The following is a 17,819-nucleotide window of genomic DNA, read 5'->3' as shown; positions in this document are numbered from 1 at the left end:
TGAAATCACCTTCAGTCTTCAGGAATTATCCAACAACCAATTTTTTTGACATTTTTTTTAATTTGGTTTATACAACACATCCTTTTTGGAAAGAACCCTCTTAGAACAACTGATCACTCGTGCAGCCCAATTTTGGGAGCAGGAGGGCGCCATTGTTAAATACGCCTAGCGAAGGATACACCTGCGTTGAGCTCTGTAAGACCAGCTCCAAGTCCTCTTGTATGGAATATTGCTCAGCCATCGCAGCCAGGAACATCTTGTCAGAGAGGATGGATGACATCGTGTGGAGATAGCGTTCGACGTGACGAATCACTTCATCCTCCCGGCCGCTGAACGCAGAAAAGATGGCCGAAAAGAGAGATTTGAAGAGAATGATGATTCTCACAGAAACTGGATTATGTCGTTAAAAAAAGTGGGTTCAATTACATTTTCAAACTAGTACATCGACACTGCAGAAACTCTTAAGATAACGTTGCAGTTTTACTATAGACCAAAGTAACAACCTGCAGGCAGCTGTTCATAACCTGCATCTTTTCTTGTTGACGATCAAAATACCTGGATATAAATTAAAAAATCACAGCGACGACCTAAACATAGGTAAATGTGCATGTTCCTAAATGTTTTCACATGTTCATGAGACTTTTCAAAGACATGTTTCCTGTACAACTTGCAACTAGTGGCTACAGTGGGGTTGATAAATGTGGCAAGCATTAGAAACATTAATGACTCTTTCATCTGGGCGATTGTGAATAATACTAAATGGTGGGGTTTGTCATGCAGGAACAAGCCAATAGTTTCTCATCTGTAACAGGTCATATTTTACTGTTTTTCTTTTAAAAAAAAATCCATTTTAGCCAAAAATTGGAAAAGTTGACTTAGTCTAAAAAGGGTAAAACAAAAACAATTTGGACTTTTCATATCCTGCCCCGGCTTGAATTCATTATCTAACCACGATTGTTACCTACACGTGTTCGCCCTTGAGGGGTTTTATGGAACCTGCAATTTGGTAGTTTCAGGGGCATACTGGGTCTTAAAACTGGCCCGGGCATTTTCCACCTAGACCGGCCCATTATTCATTGATATGCTACTTACATAGTGATCACCGCCATGGGGGAGGGGTCTAATGAAGTTAAGGAATGCCTAGTTGCAAAATGGTGCTATATTTCTCAATTTTGTAGGTTACAATATTCCTTAAAAAAAAGGACCCAAAAATAATTTTCCAGAAGCAACACTTGATTGACACTGAGGAAAGTGGAAAAAAAATTTTGACAAAATTATATGTTTTAGACTGGATTTTATTTAGTTTTTTCAAGCTTTTTGTGACAACATGCTTGAAAAAATACCTAAATAAAATCCATTGGTACGGACAGGTTGCCAACATGGAGATTTCATGAGCTGATTCCCACAATGAAAAATATATTTCTACACAGCCCGTCTGTATTCTATTGTATAACTACTGTGAAAATGGGCTGTAATTTTGACCAGGCTGCTCAGCCCACCGGCCCACCAACCCACCGGCCCACCAGGCCACCAGGCATTGCCCAAATGCCCAGTCCGCCACTGCCTGCATGTCTTACCTACATTCAAGGGCTGGCTGTATACAACATGTCTTTATCATGAGATGACAGACTTTAGCAAGACTAACTTTGGCAATGATCAACTTATTCCTCAGATCTCCTCTCAGCCTACCAAGAAAAAGAAGAACGAAAAGAGAGTTTATAACGGGCTAGCACTGCTCTTGCCGAATATCAATATTTCGTCTCGTTTTATTGGTTTTCTACAACATTAAATAGTACAAGTACTCCTGCCAGGGGTAATTCCTCTTGTAACTAGTACAAAATCAAGTACAAGTACTCATGCTTACAGCCTTGTACTCATACTTGTACTCCTGCTAGGGGTAATTCCTCTTGTAACTAGTACAAACTCAAGTACAGGTACTCATGCTTACAGCCTTGTACTCATACTTGTACTCCTGCCAGGGGTAATTCCTCTTGTAACTAGTACAAAATCAAGTACAAGTACTCATGCTTACAGCCTTGTACTCATACTTGTACTCCTGCTAGGGGTAATTCCTCTTGTAACTAGTACAAACTCAAGTACAGGTACTCATGCTTACAGCCTTGTACTCATACTTGTACTCCTGCCAGGGGTAATTCCTCTTGTAACTAGTACAAAATCAAGTACAGGTACTCATGCTTTAACAGCCTTGTACTCATACTTGTACTCCTGCTAGGGGTAATTCCTCTTGTAACTAGTACAAAATCAAGTACAGGTACTCATGCTTACAGCCTTGTACTCTCTTGTACTCCTGCTAGGGGTAATTCCTCTTGTAACTAGTACAAAATCAAGTACAGGTACTCATGCTTACAGCCTTGTTCTCATACTTGTACTCCTGCTAGGGGTAATTCCTCTTGTAACTAGTACAAAATCAAGTACAGGTACTCATGCTTACAGCCTTGTTCTCATACTTGTACTCCTGCCAGGGGTAATTCCTCTTGTAACTAGTACAAAATCAAGTACAAGTACTCATGCTTACAGCCTTGTACTCATACTTGTACTCCTGCTAGGGGTAATTCCTCTTGTAACTAGTACAAACTCAAGTACAGGTACTCATGCTTACAGCCTTGTACTCATACTTGTACTCCTGCCAGGGGTAATTCCTCTTGTAACTAGTACAAAATCAAGTACAGGTACTCATGCTTTAACAGCCTTGTACTCATACTTGTACTCCTGCTAGGGGTAATTCCTCTTGTAACTAGTACAAAATCAAGTACAGGTACTCATGCTTACAGCCTTGTACTCTCTTGTACTCCTGCTAGGGGTAATTCCTCTTGTAACTAGTACAAAATCAAGTACAGGTACTCATGCTTACAGCCTTGTTCTCATACTTGTACTCCTGCTAGGGGTAATTCCTCTTGTAACTAGTACAAACTCAAGTACAGGTACTCATGCTTTAACAACATTGTACTCATACTTGTACTCCTGCCAGGGGTAATTCCTCTTGTAACTAGTACAAAATCAAGTACAGGTACTTATGCTTACAGCCTTGTACTCATACTTGTACTCCTGCTAGGGGTAATTCCTCTTGTAACTAGTACAAACTCAAGTACAGGTACTCATGCTTACAGCCTTGTACTCATACTTGTACTCCTGCCAGGGGGAATCCCTCTTGTAACTAGTACAAACTCAAGTACAGGTACTCGTGCTTACAGCCTTGTACACTTGAAACACTGTCAATGGAATACCTTGTTTGTTTTCTTTTACACTTTAAATGATTAGCGACGTCCTTGGAATTAAAGAACCGTTTTGTGCCTCGTCTTTTCGTAACAGAAATTCGTGACCCTTGTTTGGTAACGAGATGTCATCCTTTCTACTCCGCATTTAGCTGCTGTCACAGCTGATGATTAGCAACCCAATTGTCAGCCACAGATGGTTTAGGAATGAAGACCGATTTGCTGTCCCAGCAATGAATGTCAAACCCAAAGCTTAGTACCTCAGTCTTGAGAAATTTAAAATTGACAGCTTTCCCCACTTCGTCTTTGTTGAAGTGGGAACGGAAAGGATGAGAGAGGTTTGATTTCATATGACCTTTGACCTGGATGCATACATTTGTATTCTTTATGTGTATTCTTTGTATTTGTATACGTTTTCTTTTTTGTATATTTGTATATGTTTTTTTTTGTATATATATTTTTATGTTTTTTATGTTTTATATGTTTATATGTTTCATATGTATATATATATATTTTTTGTATATGATTTTTATTTGTATATTTGTATGTTTTTTTTTGTATATATATTTTTATGTTTTTTATGTTATATGTTGTATATATATTTTTTTTTGTATATGTTTTTTATTTGTATATTTGTATATTTTTTTTTTGTATTTGAATATGTATTCTTTACCTTTCGTCATCTAACTGGACGTCCTGTACAGTTCTGGCCAGGTGAGGCAGCAAGACTTCACAAAAGTTGGACACTCTGGAAAGATGATTATAAAGATGAAGAGACATCCTATCTTTAGGAAAACAACAGCAGGCTTATGTGAAGTCATGTTCTTATCTTGTAACTAACAGAACTTTGTAACTTCTCTAGTTCCCAAAGAGAGTTTAGTTCAGGGTATATATGCAAATGTTGCCGGATAACTAAAAAAGCAAAATTATTTCAGCAGACTAGGTTTCTTTGGAATGAAACAAACAGGTAAGATCACCACCTCCTACACCGATCCTCATAGGCTATCTTTCTATCTGACATCTCTCACCCAATCACCATCTGCTATATTTTCACCCCACCTCTCTCTCTCTCCCAATCACTATCTGCTATCTTTCCACCCCACCTCTCTCATCCAATCACCATTTGCTATCTTTCCACCCCACCTCTCTCTCTCCCAATCACCATCTGCTATCTTTTAACCCCACCTCTACCTCCCAATCACCATCTGCTATCTTTCCCACCCCCACCTCTCTCCCTCTCTACCAATCACCATCTGCTATCTTTTCACCCCACCTCTCTCACCCAATCACCATCTGCTATCTTTCCACCCAACCTCTCTCACCCAATCACCATCTGCTATCTTTCCCACCCCCACCTCTCTCCCTCTCTACCAATCACCATCTGCTATCGTTTCACCCACCTCTCTCACCCAATCACCATCTGCTGTCTTTCCACCCAACCTCTCACCCAATCACCATCTGCTATCTTTCCCACCCCCACCTCTCTCCCTCTCTACCAATCACCATCTGCTATCGTTTCACCCACCTCTCTCACCCAATCACCATCTGCTGTCTTTCCACCCAACCTCTCTCACCCAATCACCATCTGCTATCTTTCCCACCCCCACCTCTCTCCCTCTCTACCAATCACCATCTGCTATCGTTTCACCCACCTCTCTCACCCAATCACCATCTGCTATCTTTCCCACCCCCACCTCTCTCCCTCTCTACCAATCACCATCTGCTATCGTTTCACCCACCTCTCTCACCCAATCACCATCTGCTATCTTTCCCACCCCCACCTCTCTCCCTCTCTACCAATCACCATCTGCTATCGTTTCACCCACCTCTCTCACCCAATCACCATCTGCTGTCTTTCCACCCAACCTCTCTCACCCAATCACCATCTGCTATCTTTCCCACCCCCACCTCTCTCCCTCTCTACCAATCACCATCTGCTATCGTTTCACCCACCTCTCTCACCCAATCACCATCTGCTATCTTTCCACCCAACCTCTCTCACCCAATCACCATCTGCTATCTTTCCACCCCACAGGTCAAGTATTTCCCAGTCTTATATTCTACTTGAAAGACACTAAAATATAAAGCAAATGTGCTCATCAATTTTTTTTTTTTTTTTTTGGGGGGTGGGGGGGGAACATAAAGTTTTGCATCACATCCCTTCACTCATTACCATATGGAAATAGTAAATCGTTGACTAAACAGTGCAATTTTTATGAAAGTTAAAGTATGGGCCAAATCTAGCTCATTGCCACAAACGTGAGCTGTAACTCTTAACCTTCAAGTGAAACTTACTTTCCCGACAAATCATTGATTAAAGAAGACAGCCTGGCCAAATGGTAGAAAACTTTAATCACAGTTTTCTTTGAAGATATTGGCTTTGAACAAAAAGCTACTGTACGTTAGGTTTCATGCAGCTTCATTCACAGCTGATGTTTGTTGAAACAAAAGAGATTTGCCTGATTGATTTTTTTTTTTTCAATTTTTTAAGTGTTTTATTGCATCATAAGAAATTGCACTCATCAGATTCATCATAATTTTCTGTTCTATTTTTTTTTTTTCAATCATAAAAGTTTGACTTCACAACATCAAATTTTACCCGTGGACAGAGCAAATCGTTGACCAGAAATGTGTGAGTTTTTGGTCAAATTTTGCATCCCCTCTCCTGTGGAAACTTACTTTACGACAAATCCCTGGTCAAAGAAGATATGGCAGGCTTCTGGGTAGATTTCCAAGAAGGATTGTATACTGAGGGCGCTGTCCATTACGTAGAAGACTATGTCTTGGATTTCACCGATTGGTTTCATCAGTAAAGTGCTACAAAGGGGGTAAAAAGAAATTTCAGATAGAGATTAAAGCTAACATGCATATTCATCAAATTGCGTAACCCACTCGGCCAAACTCGAGGACAAGTCACAGATTAACTTGACCAGTACTGACCATGACTAAATGAAGTTTAATGGAAATTTAAAAGTGATAAAAATCTGTCCCAAAAGGAGGTAAATTTTTCACTTGTGCCATGATCAGAATTGTCTGTGATCTGTTCAGTAACTGCGGAAATGAAACATCAACAACAGGTTGGACCCTGATTGTACAATCAATCAATAGTCTTAAGCCAAATTGGCCCGTTGACCTCCTCGAAGATTATACACATTATGAGGTTCACAGCACTTATTAATATTAATCCGACGTCTGCCATCTTCAATCGGCTGGTTAGCAGAACGACAGGGCCATTTGGTTTAAGTTGTTAATCCAACGCATCTGCGGACGGCCTGGTTTACGTTTGCAGCCGTACGATAAGCCATACAGTACAGCCGAAGTAAGACCTTCACACCGCACAGAGTGTCCGCACCACTTTGCTTTACGTTGAAGAACATTTTCAGAAGAGAACGACCAACGTCCTGCAATCTTTGTGTTCAACTCATCATTTGACACGTAATCGTTCCAAGTTAGGCCTAGCAAACGGCGCCATATTTCTCTGCCCAACCCATCAAGGCGATGCATGCCAGCCACTATCACGGTCCAAGTGCTACAGCCGTAGGTTAGACGTGATGCCACCAAAGCCTTAGTCAGGTGGAGTTTGACATCCATGGAAATATGATTTGACTTCAGATAAGTGCAATTGTTGAGAGTCGCTTTTGTCATGGCTACATGAGCACAGATCTCTCGGCTGTCGTTTATTTGATTGTAAACGACGTACAATTTACTATCCTTGAAATTGTATATAAAAAGGGCCCTGAATAAATTTTCAATATTTCACCTGTTTGGGTTTCCGGGCTTGAACGTAAAGCTGTGATTGGCAATTAGTGATTAAATAATCGAGGAGACTTCCATGCATTTATTTTGTTATCTTGGGAGATATCACTCACTTCTGGATGAGTTGTAATGAACTGGTGCGTTTGACGATTATTATTATTATTTTTATTTTTTCATTTTTTTTCTTTCTTGCCTTCTGGAAAAAGACAGGTTACATTCAACGGTTCCAAGAGATTTATTGATAGTTATTATCCTTCCGCTGTGAGGACATACAACGCACACCATACTCGTTGATTGTTTTATTGTGCAATTTTTCGTAGTCTTGATTTTACTCATCTGTTATACCAAGTTTAGGGTTTCTGACGTACGTTTTAATACCTATGTGTTTAATGTCTTAGCAACATTTTCATCCTGGTGTCCATTTATATTCTGAATCTGGTTTTAGTTTTGTACTCATTTTGACTTTTGAGCTCTTGTTTTTACCCAATTTCCATTGTATTTATTATGATCAATGGCTGAATAAATATCTATCTATCTATCCTGGGGACAATGAACCCACCGGAACACTGGGAGGGCTCCATAAAATTCAACCCATCCTCCTTTTAAAATTATACAGTATAGATCACTGACCCAAGATGTCAATATGAGATGGTAACATCAACCATATCACGTCCGCGCATTCCTGCAAAAGACGCGGAAACTTTGGTTTCCTTTGGCCATGACCAACAAAACAAATAATGATGCTAGTTCAAAAAAAGGACTGGCCCTTTTCGCTTTGCTTTTTTTGTGTGTGTGCAGTTTGCTGCGCCATTGCAAATGCCTGTGTGGAAATGCCAATCTGAGTGAAGTTATAAACAGAGTAAATTGTTACTTGTTCTATTTTCTATCAATGCTGTCTATCTTTATAATTGCTCCTCCCTGTGGATGTGATATTTACCATTCCCATCTTGGTTCTGTCAGTTCAGCTGGGCCTTCACTGTGACTGTCTTGTTTCAATCCGCACTTCTTCGAAATGGTTACGAAAGCCTGGAAAATGAAGACGGTCGTGAATATCAGTACATGATGAGGTCGTGACAAGGTCGTTATTTTTCTTTCTATTATCACATTCAAAAATATAAACTATCAACCAAAGCTTTCAAATGCGCAATTATTATATTAAGTGAAATACAAACAACAAAAAAACGGCAAAAAGCTTTGGTTTGGTCCCAACTAAATAGCAAATACAATACTCCAACCACTCCCCCCCCACCACATCCTTCCCTCCTCTCCCCCAAAGAGACATTAAACATACAAACGGTATAATAATCGTATGTAATGACAGATAGTAAGGTAAATAAGGAGGTGAATCATCGAGTGTCTCTTCACCTTTTTAACTTGAGCAGTAAACAGTCTACCAAACATGTCATGAACAGACGGGGGCACTTCTTAAACGAGCAGCGTCCGACAAATTGTAAAAAAATTTAAAAATCTACCGTACCTCCAAAATAGTTGGCACCACTTGTTTTAAATCCGACAGGTAATTCGGCTGATTCTTGAAGACGTTTTCCACCATCTTCTTCAGCAGCTCAGCGTTTCCACCACCGTAGAGGACGGACAGCTCGATCAACTTGACGGCGTCGAAAATGTAATTATCGTAGATGAGGTCTCCGAACGACGACGGGTTGATGAACCCCTCCTGCAGATAGAGAAAAAAATGGATGATGAAATGAGGAGGAGGAGGGGGAGGAGGAGGAGGGGGAGGAGGATGAGGATGAGGAGGAGGGGGAGGGGGGAGGAAGATGGGGGAGGGGGAGGAGGAGGAGGAGGAGGGGGAGGAGGAGGGGGAGGAGGGGGGAGGAGGAGAAGGAGGAGGGGGAGGGGGAGGAGGAGGGGGGAGGAGGAGGAGGAGGAGGAGGAGGAGGAGGAGGAGGAGGAGGAGGAGGAGGAGGAGGAGGAGGAGGAGGAGGAGGAGGAGGAGGAGGAGGAGGAGGAGGAGGAGGAGGAGGAGGAGGAGGAGGAGGAGGAGGAGGAGGAGTCAGCGTGGTACTCGCAAGAGACCAGACAAAATCATGACACCGCCGATGTCTAACAATCGAGTGTTATAGCCGAAGTATAATATCACAGAGTCGCGGCCCCGCACCAATGGACGATTACACTTGGCAGTTTTAGGTGGGGGTGATCACTGAATGGGGAAAATGTGCGGTCCACTGCGCACAAGTGGGTGTTGAAGTCGGTGATGAGGAGTTGGAAAGATCCTTGCTTTGAATACTGACAACAATATGAAGGGTTATCTGTGAAGGGAAGCCTAGCAGACTATAAAGAGGATCTGGCCAAATTTTGGGGGGGGGTTTACAAATGTGGGCAATTGAACTTTGAACTCATTCCTACTTTTCATCAATAATGGATTACAAATATGGTACTGTTAAACAGTACTGTTACGGTACTGTTAACGTTACTGTGCTATGGTACTGTGAAACGTGGTACTGTTAACAACAAAGGATTCGCAAATTTGGCAAATATTTTCCTGCCAATTTTTTTTTCTGTTTTTTGAAATTGGATAGAAATTTTCTCTTCACACGACTTCTTTGTTTTCTCAACTTTCTCGATTAAAGTGATGATTATCGAGTATGAGTCCTGTATAAATTAAAAGGGATATTCAGGGGGCAGAAGACAACATGACACTATCAAATAAAAAAAAGTAGGGGAAAAAATGATTTTTTAATCTAGATTTTGGGTTGTCTGACTGTAAACTATTTCCACCAGATTAACACTGATCATTAATCCAAGAAGAGGATTGAGAGAAGATGATCTGTGATGTCATCTGTGATGTCATAACGTCCTACAAAATGTTGCGTATCCTACTATTTTTATTTTTTTAATTTTCTTTTATGGTTCTATACTTATTATTTTTGATTTTTTTTTTTATTGGTTATTTCTTTATTGCTTAGTATTATTTTTATATTTTTTGTCCTTTTTTTTTATTATTATTCTTATATTTTATTCTTGGGGGGAATTATTTTACTTTATTTAATATTACATTATTTTTCTTGTAAATTTATACTTGAAATGTGAGACATTTGGGAAGTCTGTTCCCAATAATTGTTTTTCCTACATTTTGAAACTTCTTTGATATGTATCATTAGACTGTTCTTCCTCCATGGAGACATGATTGGCGAATTGTTAAGAAAAAAAACTTCGCCATTTTCATCTCAATGGTTATAACCACATCAATTAACTCCACTGTTGCCAGATGCAAAAATTTTCACAATTTTTCCCAAATAAAAAAAAATTGAATTGCCATGACACAAAGTGCAATCAGAATTTGGGTTTGACCAAAAAGATGCAGAAATTTTCTCGATTTTTTCCAGTACCACTGGAATATCCCTCTTAGAGTCACACATTCAGCAGAAAACATTCCTTGATGAAGTTTCTAAACTAGTCAGAACTTGCATACTGTGAGGGGGCTCGTCCAGAATAAGGTCATGTACTTTGGATGCCAGCAGTAACGGAAGGCTTTCCAAGAGACTTCAAGCCTTTTTTAATCCTTTTTGCAATCAAATGTTTAAAGAACTAACTTTCGATTCCTTGTGAGTCGATAACCTCAAGAAGGCCAGGAAAACCAGTCGATGGATGCTCTTTTGCTTTCCGAGTAAACTAGGCGGCATTTGGTGTTCTCCGTCATGATACCTACAAGAACGAGAGGAAGACATGGTTTTACATCTATAACAATAGAACATTGTTAAAACGCATTGTATGAGATTTATTTCTCTTATTTTGTACACATTTTCAATCTCTCCTCCGATGGCAATAGAATGGGTTTCGGCTTTTCGGAATTTGAAGGGATGAGATCGGCGGTGAATGATAAATCCTATTGCGGCAATCCGTTGTACTGCCTGTACGATAACATGTTTACAAGCTAAAGGGTGTCGCACACACGCACAGACACGCACACGCACAGACACCGCCACACGGGGGTCCCAGACTCACTTATGTGGTCCACATAGTTTGTACAATGCTCGCTCGTCAACCAGATTGTAACAGTGAAATCCTTCAACTCAAACCGATCCTACCTTGCTATGACCCCCCTGACAACCCCCCCTCCCCACCCTCCTCTACCACCGCTTAATATTTCTATCCCATCCGTACAATTATCTTTACCCTCTCACACTGCTCCCCCTCTATACTGCCACCAGTTTCCCTATAAACCCTTCATCTCCCATAATGCATTTGATGACACTACGTCATGCTGCGAGGGTGGACAGATGGATTGGCCAATGTTTGGTTAACACCCGAGCACAAGGAAACATATTTCTATGATTTATGTTGAAACGATGTGACTGCCAAAATCACCGACAAATGTGTCTGTCATTGTGGTGCCTCACATATCAATTTGTAATTCTTTTTGCTGTCTTCGCCGACTGCCTCTGTAGTATCGTAATAACTGCCCTTTATTTTGCTATCTCTCAACAGTGGCAGAGCTAGGGGCATTGGTCATGGGGGCGAGAATGGTCTGTAGGGGCGCTTTCGACACTATCAAAGCCGTTAGCCGAGCGCCACCACAGGTTGGCGCGGAGCGTACAGACATTTTTTGAGTGAAGATACTCCCTAGATCGCCGGAATTTACCCTTTCAGGGCCTTGCTAATTTGCAGATAAACGAAAACCCCGTACAGTTCTTGGAAATAGTTTCGTACAACGGGAGTGCCGATAAATTAAAGACCGCCGAAAATTACACCAACAAAATGTGACAAATGTCAATAGGTAGATGAGAGCGCAATAAAAAAGTCAATAATCGCAAATAAGCAAAAAGTGGTAAAAAGCTGAAAATGGCGCCAGCAATCCTTTTGAGTCCGTCGGGGGGGGGGGGGGGCATCCGCCCCCTCTGACTGTATGGATGCTCCGTCACTGACTCTCAAGTGTTATCATGGACAGTTAACAAACAAAACCAAAATAACTAAAATATTTCTTGCTCTACATATTCATCTGACAACCCCTCTATTCTTATCATACTATTAACAGGACTTAAGGCTGATTGAGCTTAATTACAGAAAGAGCTTTTCCACCTGATCAGACCTAGTTTAAAAAATTTATTTTCTTCTTTGACTCTTTACCTGGGTGCATTCTTCAAATAGCTGTCCAGACATTTCTGGAGAGACGTATCGTAGACATTCTGAAAGTGCAAAGGACGATATTTAGCGATTATTTCTAGATTTTTCATCGAATAAAAACTTAATTGAAATTAAATCAAAGCCAAATTGTTTCGTGCTCAAGTAAAGATTGCCGTTGATGATCAAACTAGGATAGCCTCCCACATTCTTCAGGAGGAGGAGGGGGAGGAGGAGGAGGGGGAGGAGGAGGAGGGGGAGGAGGAGGAGCAGGAGGAGCGGGAGGAGGGGGAGGGGAGGGGAGGAGGAGGAGGAGGGGGTGGGTGAGGAGGAGGAGTGGGAGGGGGAGGAGGAGGAGGAGGAGGAGGAGGAGGAGGAGGAGGAGGAGGAGGAGGAGGAGGAGCAGGAGCAGGAGGAGGAGGAGGAGGATGTGGAAGCAATTCGAAGGATAGCTTCAAAATTTTGTAGTTGAAAATGTTTGGCACCAGACAGGAACTTGATCAATGTGACCAAAATATTTCCGGATGGTTATTTTCAGAAATTTGAGACTGGTTGGCATCTTTGGGGTGTGACATGTGCTGCGACAATGTACAAACGTCTCAAGAATAATAATAATGATGATAAAAGCTATATTCATAAAGTGCAACACTATCCATCAATACGATGTTCACAGGGCGGCACTAATACAAACACTACAAACCATTTAAATTTATCAACTTTGTACTTTGAAACTTAGAAACTTATACAAAATTACAGAAAAAAAATTACAAAAAGTTCGAGAGTGATAGTTGTTTTGAATATTGTGTTTCCAGGCGACTTTTAGAAACGTCTCCAAGAAGTAAAATCTAAATGCCTCTGCCATTTTCAAATGAAATCTTGGTTTCATAGGGATCTCTATTTGGCTTTCTGTTTTGCAGGGATCCAGCACCCAGGATTTGTTTAGGAGAGGGGCTGTGACTCTTTTGGGGTCAGGATAGCCAACTCTCCATGTAGGGGCAGGGAATAATTTACACCATAATAAATAATTTTAATTAAATCATAATATTAATTACATTAATAATCATTTATTGCAAAATGCTATAGCAGCTTTTTTTTGGCTTTCGACAGTAAAACCGGGGAATTTTATTAGAGTTTTACAAAGAGACCAGATTCAGAGCCTTCATAACTGCTAGACAAAACTGGAACACTGACAATAAGTCCCTGATAGGGGAGTTAAAATAATCCTCCCCTCACCAAAAACAAAAAAAATTTAAAAAAATTAACCTCAACTTGTTGCAACCTGAGGAATATTTAGACAGACCAAATATATAATACTTGGCATAGTGCCCAAATATGACCCTTTTATTATTATTTTTTCTCTTTTTGTTATTTCTTGTGTAGAAAACGACAATGGTTGTGTGCATGCCTCTATGGGCTGTCATGGCATGATATCACTCCTGCAAGGTCTTGAAGCCCTTTTGCACTTTTTGCCCTTCAAGTTTCCCCTGTTTAATTCCCACCAATAAAGAAATAAATCAGAAATCGTTCGGTCCATTTTCAGACGTCTAGTTCAGGAGCCCATTTTTTCAGTCAAAGGAAAACAGTGCTTCTGCACTGAGCAGGACACCCTCATTAAAAATGACAATAATTTAAAAAAAAAAATTAACAAAAATAACCAAAATTTAGGACCACAAGTTTGTTTTCTTTATACTCATTCACTGATAGAATTGATGAGTATTAATGTTTTCGAGGTAGGTAATATTGAACCAATCTTGGACCACATGCCTCGTCACGTGTGAACCCAAGCTTTGCAACTTCTGAGCAGTTTTTTATAGCGGCAAATTAGTTCAATCAGTTATAGTACATGGCCAAATAATTTCTACCTATATATTGTCCCCAATCAGCATCCCGAACCTAATTTTTCAGCGTTTAATCGAACTCTTAATTGTATCACGCAGAGAACAAATCCTCTTGAAATCAACCGAACTTTTTCATCGCTTTATTTGAGTGGAGCTTCTTGGAGCTAGGCTTCCAAAATAATAATTCCTACCAAATAATAATTCCCCCCCCCCCTCCTCGGCCAGGGGCATCATCTCTACAGAGCTACAGGCGATATTCTTCGCCACGTTACGGTACGTACTATATGAACATAGGTCATACATACCTGGCTCCAAAATTTATGGTGTGGTAATTTCAAAAGCCACTTGAGATCTTCCTCCACGTAAGCCAACCTCTCTTGCCACTCTGCGACAGTTGCTTCGTCCCATTCAATCGGAAGTGGAGGAATATTCAGGAAATGGACAGTTTCCACCCAGTAGCTATCCTGTGTAGAAAAAAACAAAAAAAGGGCTTTAAGAAAATGTTAGTTAAGTTGTATTACGAGGACATGGACTTGTGGGACAGCAATACTGCAGTGCATACCCCATTGATTTTATTTATGTTTGCACCGGTGAAGTGATCCAATGTCCAACATCCGTCAGTTATGGGATCTAACCCGACCGTTTCCCCGACTTCTGCCGAATACTCTGAGAAAAAGCTTCCATCCTTTTTTTTGGTATACATTGCTGCCTGATACTGCTGCTCTGTGGACAATGGTAACCTGCAGTTCCAACATACCCAACAGTTGTACATCATTCTCCAAAGTGGCTGTGAAGATGTAGATCGTACATAATTTGCATATATTGAATATTCATAATGCAATATGACACCCATTCGAGTGTCCTCGATCCATATTCCTTGCCATCGATGTGAAACGGGTGAACCTAAGAATGATTTAAAATACGGACATAATACTATATGTCATATTTAACCTGATTATCTTGCCAAAGGTCATAAGATAAATAACATCATTTGCATATATATTGAATATTCATGCATTATTACACCATTCGAGTGTCATTGATCGTTGCCATCGATGTGAAACGGGTGAAACTAAGAATGATTTAAAATATGGACATCATACTATACTATAGGTCATATTTAACCTGATTATCCTGCCGAAGGTCATAAGATAAATAACATGTTGCACACAGCCGTGTGCGGACCAATCAATTCGGGTCCCTAGCGTATGGCGGCCGGTTCACACCAGATATCCAGTTTGCCTATCTTTTCACGTTTACACCAATTCCAAACAGTCCTGGCTCAGGGCACCAGGGATTACCACTCGCCGACATCTGGAAGCCTAGACGGAATCATCTATCCGGTATCAAATTGCAATTTATGCTACGTAGAAGAGGCCAAAATTGCTATACGAGTGCAAATAGGTCTATATCTGTTGTTGTTTTTTACACAATTACCATAATATTCTGTAAGAGAAAGCCTAGAGCTGCCTTCAAAAAACTGGTACACAAGAATTTGAACACTAAATTTATTCCCTGCAAAAGCACCCTGGTTTCAGGACTGTATATATATGCAGGCCATCAGCATGGGAAAACCAGCCATCTTTCTCGTAAAGGAAAGATTTTCGACCAATGTCCGTGTCTTTTCAAGGACACTATGGCCACATAGGTCTGGATTGCCCGTACAAGAAAGTTTTGGCAGAAAATGCCTCCCAGATCGCTGGAAATGGCACTTTCCAGGCCTTGTAATTTGCATCTAAGCTTGAAATTACTAGCGATATCATAAAAACATACAAAAAAAATATGCTCAAGAGGGGGCGGTCACCCCCTTTGCCCCCCCTTGGCTACTAGCCTGACTGTTACCCCTGATAACAAGCCGTAAGTAACAAAACAACTGCTAAACCATGTTGTCTACATATATCACTGATGCATGTATAAAATTGAATCGATTTGTAAAGAAACCTCAAACGTTCTCAATACGTTGAGACTCAAATATATCCTGCCTCCCTCTCAACTCTGGTTGGGAGACAGAAGCTACAGTATGAGAGGCCGTTTGAGGCAAAAAGATACCCTTTAAATATCACAAACAAAATAGTTGTTCTTCTTACCAGAGCTGGCCGCTTCACATTCCCACCATTCGGTACAGAGACATGGATAAATCTATCATTCAATGGTCTGAGTTCCTCTTTCTGAACAGGCATTGTTTGCTCTTATTCCAGTCGATATGCTGCAAAATTATCTGTCATTTCATCAACAAAAACAACAACAACAACAACAAATTAAAAATCTGTTATGTTTTAAAGGAATTTTATCATATTTAAGGTCGTTAATATGTACGTTTCTGTCTTGTTTGTAATATTACTTGTTTCTCACCAGCTATACAAATACCTTATTCTATCTGTCTGTCTGTCTGTCTGTCTGTCTGTCTGTCTGTCTGCCTGTCTGTATGTCTGTCTATCTGTTGTAAAGTTCCAGTAATCAATGGTTTAGTGAACATTTGTTACATCTCTTCCTTTCAAGTATATATGTAAAGTCATCAGCAAGCAATTGTTCTCAACTTGAGTCATTCAATGGCCAGTGACACTGCGCTGAATTTTTATCTCTAACGGGACGGGGGAAGTTATGTAGTTGCGTTTCAGTAAAATTCTAAACAGCTGAAATTTACATGTACGTAGACGTGTTGCAACTCTGCTACATGAAATATGAACACCTCAAAGTATTTTTTATCTCGCCCTCGAAAGCAAAATAAGCTGGTTTCATGATATGCCATCCTCAAAATTCATACTTGATAGGGCAGCTTCACTACATAAAGTAGGCTCTAGCCTAGTCTAGGTTAGTAACTTAGTATGCTACACATTAGTACGCTCTCAATGTACAGTATGGTATGGCACACAGTATAAATTTAGTAGCCTCCAACTATACAGTATATATGTCATAGGTAATGCTTGTGACCACACATTAACAAAAATAACACATTAACTGAGCCAGGTGTAAGAACTGGACATATGAACTGTAATGCAGTCACACTGGCTGATTCGCATATATGTAGCAAATTTAGTCGTTAATATTATGGTAGATCTTGTCACATTGCTGATGCCATACATATAGTTAAAGATTACTCCTGAAAAAGCGATCTTGCATTCTCTTTCATAAATACCGTATGGCATGCACTAGGAGTAGGAGTGCTACTGGTATTTTACTAGGCCTAGGCTACGACTGTAGAATACCTGGCCAATGTATAACCTCACTTCACTTCCAGAGGCACAGTCACAGGCTTCAAACAAACTAGGCTCTATTGTAACGGTGCCTCCACACCAGGATGGGGGCTCAGTGAACATGTTATGTTCTCTTTCTCTACATGCCGACAAAATTAAGTAAATTCATTTCAATGTTTCTTTACAGGTGCCATTGTCCCTCTGTAGTGTCTTGCCAACTTTTTAACACTATGCTTTAGTCTGGTAGGCCTATCCTATGCAGGTTACAGTGATGTTGGTAATAACCTTTGAGTATAAATATCGATTGGACCTTACTAAGAATTAAGCTACAGTAGGCATACAATACGTGCATTGTTACGTTTGCCTAATTACAAACTGAAGTATAGCCTAGGCCTACTGTAGCTCTTACTTGTTAGCCTAAGTCACGGCCTAAGCAGCCAATTCCTATCGTTACGTTACGCCCGGCGAGTTGTAACTTAGCTGGCTAGTCAGAAATTAGGGAATACACAAACACGTTTCGAATTTTGCTTCTTATACCAGATTTATGTAAATCTAAGAATCAAGTTTCAAAATAAACTGAATCCATAATATGACATTCTTACTGAATTCTTCACACTTTTGCTGCGCAACTGGCCATACAATACAAGCTAAGATTTATGCATGCATCTTCATAACCGGTTCGGTTGTGCGGAATAATTATTGCGCAATCCGGTACC

The 17,819-nt window shown here is 40.4% G+C and overlaps 1 protein-coding gene across 3 annotated transcripts in view; it reads right to left on the bottom strand.

The window, feature by feature from the left end:
- LOC139976771 (activating signal cointegrator 1 complex subunit 2-like) overlaps positions 1-17,819 on the bottom strand; it is a 26,993-nt gene extending 9,174 nt beyond the window's left edge. Inside the window, exons 1-11 of one of the 3 annotated variants that reach the window (XM_071985513.1) lie at positions 17,706-17,819; positions 15,997-16,127; positions 14,215-14,373; positions 12,078-12,136; positions 10,544-10,655; positions 8,467-8,664; positions 7,927-8,015; positions 5,913-6,050; positions 3,907-3,981; positions 1,578-1,685; positions 180-329 (exon numbers count right to left, since the gene is read on the bottom strand). In XM_071985513.1, the coding sequence (XP_071841614.1) occupies positions 180-329; positions 1,578-1,685; positions 3,907-3,981; positions 5,913-6,050; positions 7,927-8,015; positions 8,467-8,664; positions 10,544-10,655; positions 12,078-12,136; positions 14,215-14,373; positions 15,997-16,089 (1,181 nt within the window). In that variant the 5' untranslated portion in view covers positions 16,090-16,127; positions 17,706-17,819. Of the gene's footprint in view, positions 1-179; positions 330-1,577; positions 1,686-3,906; positions 3,982-5,912; positions 6,051-7,926; positions 8,016-8,466; positions 8,665-10,543; positions 10,656-12,077; positions 12,137-14,214; positions 14,374-15,996; positions 16,128-17,115; positions 17,443-17,512; positions 17,669-17,705 lie in introns of those variants that run through there. The other 2 variants (XM_071985514.1, XM_071985515.1) reach the window with 2 other exon arrangements.

The sequence above is a fragment of the Apostichopus japonicus genome, chromosome 12 (genome assembly GCF_037975245.1).
Source record: "Apostichopus japonicus isolate 1M-3 chromosome 12, ASM3797524v1, whole genome shotgun sequence".
In the NCBI taxonomy this organism is placed as follows: Eukaryota; Metazoa; Echinodermata; class Holothuroidea; order Aspidochirotida; family Stichopodidae; genus Apostichopus; species Apostichopus japonicus.
The sequence above is the reverse complement of the archived record's forward strand: the minus strand, read 5'-3'. Positions and strand labels throughout refer to the sequence as shown.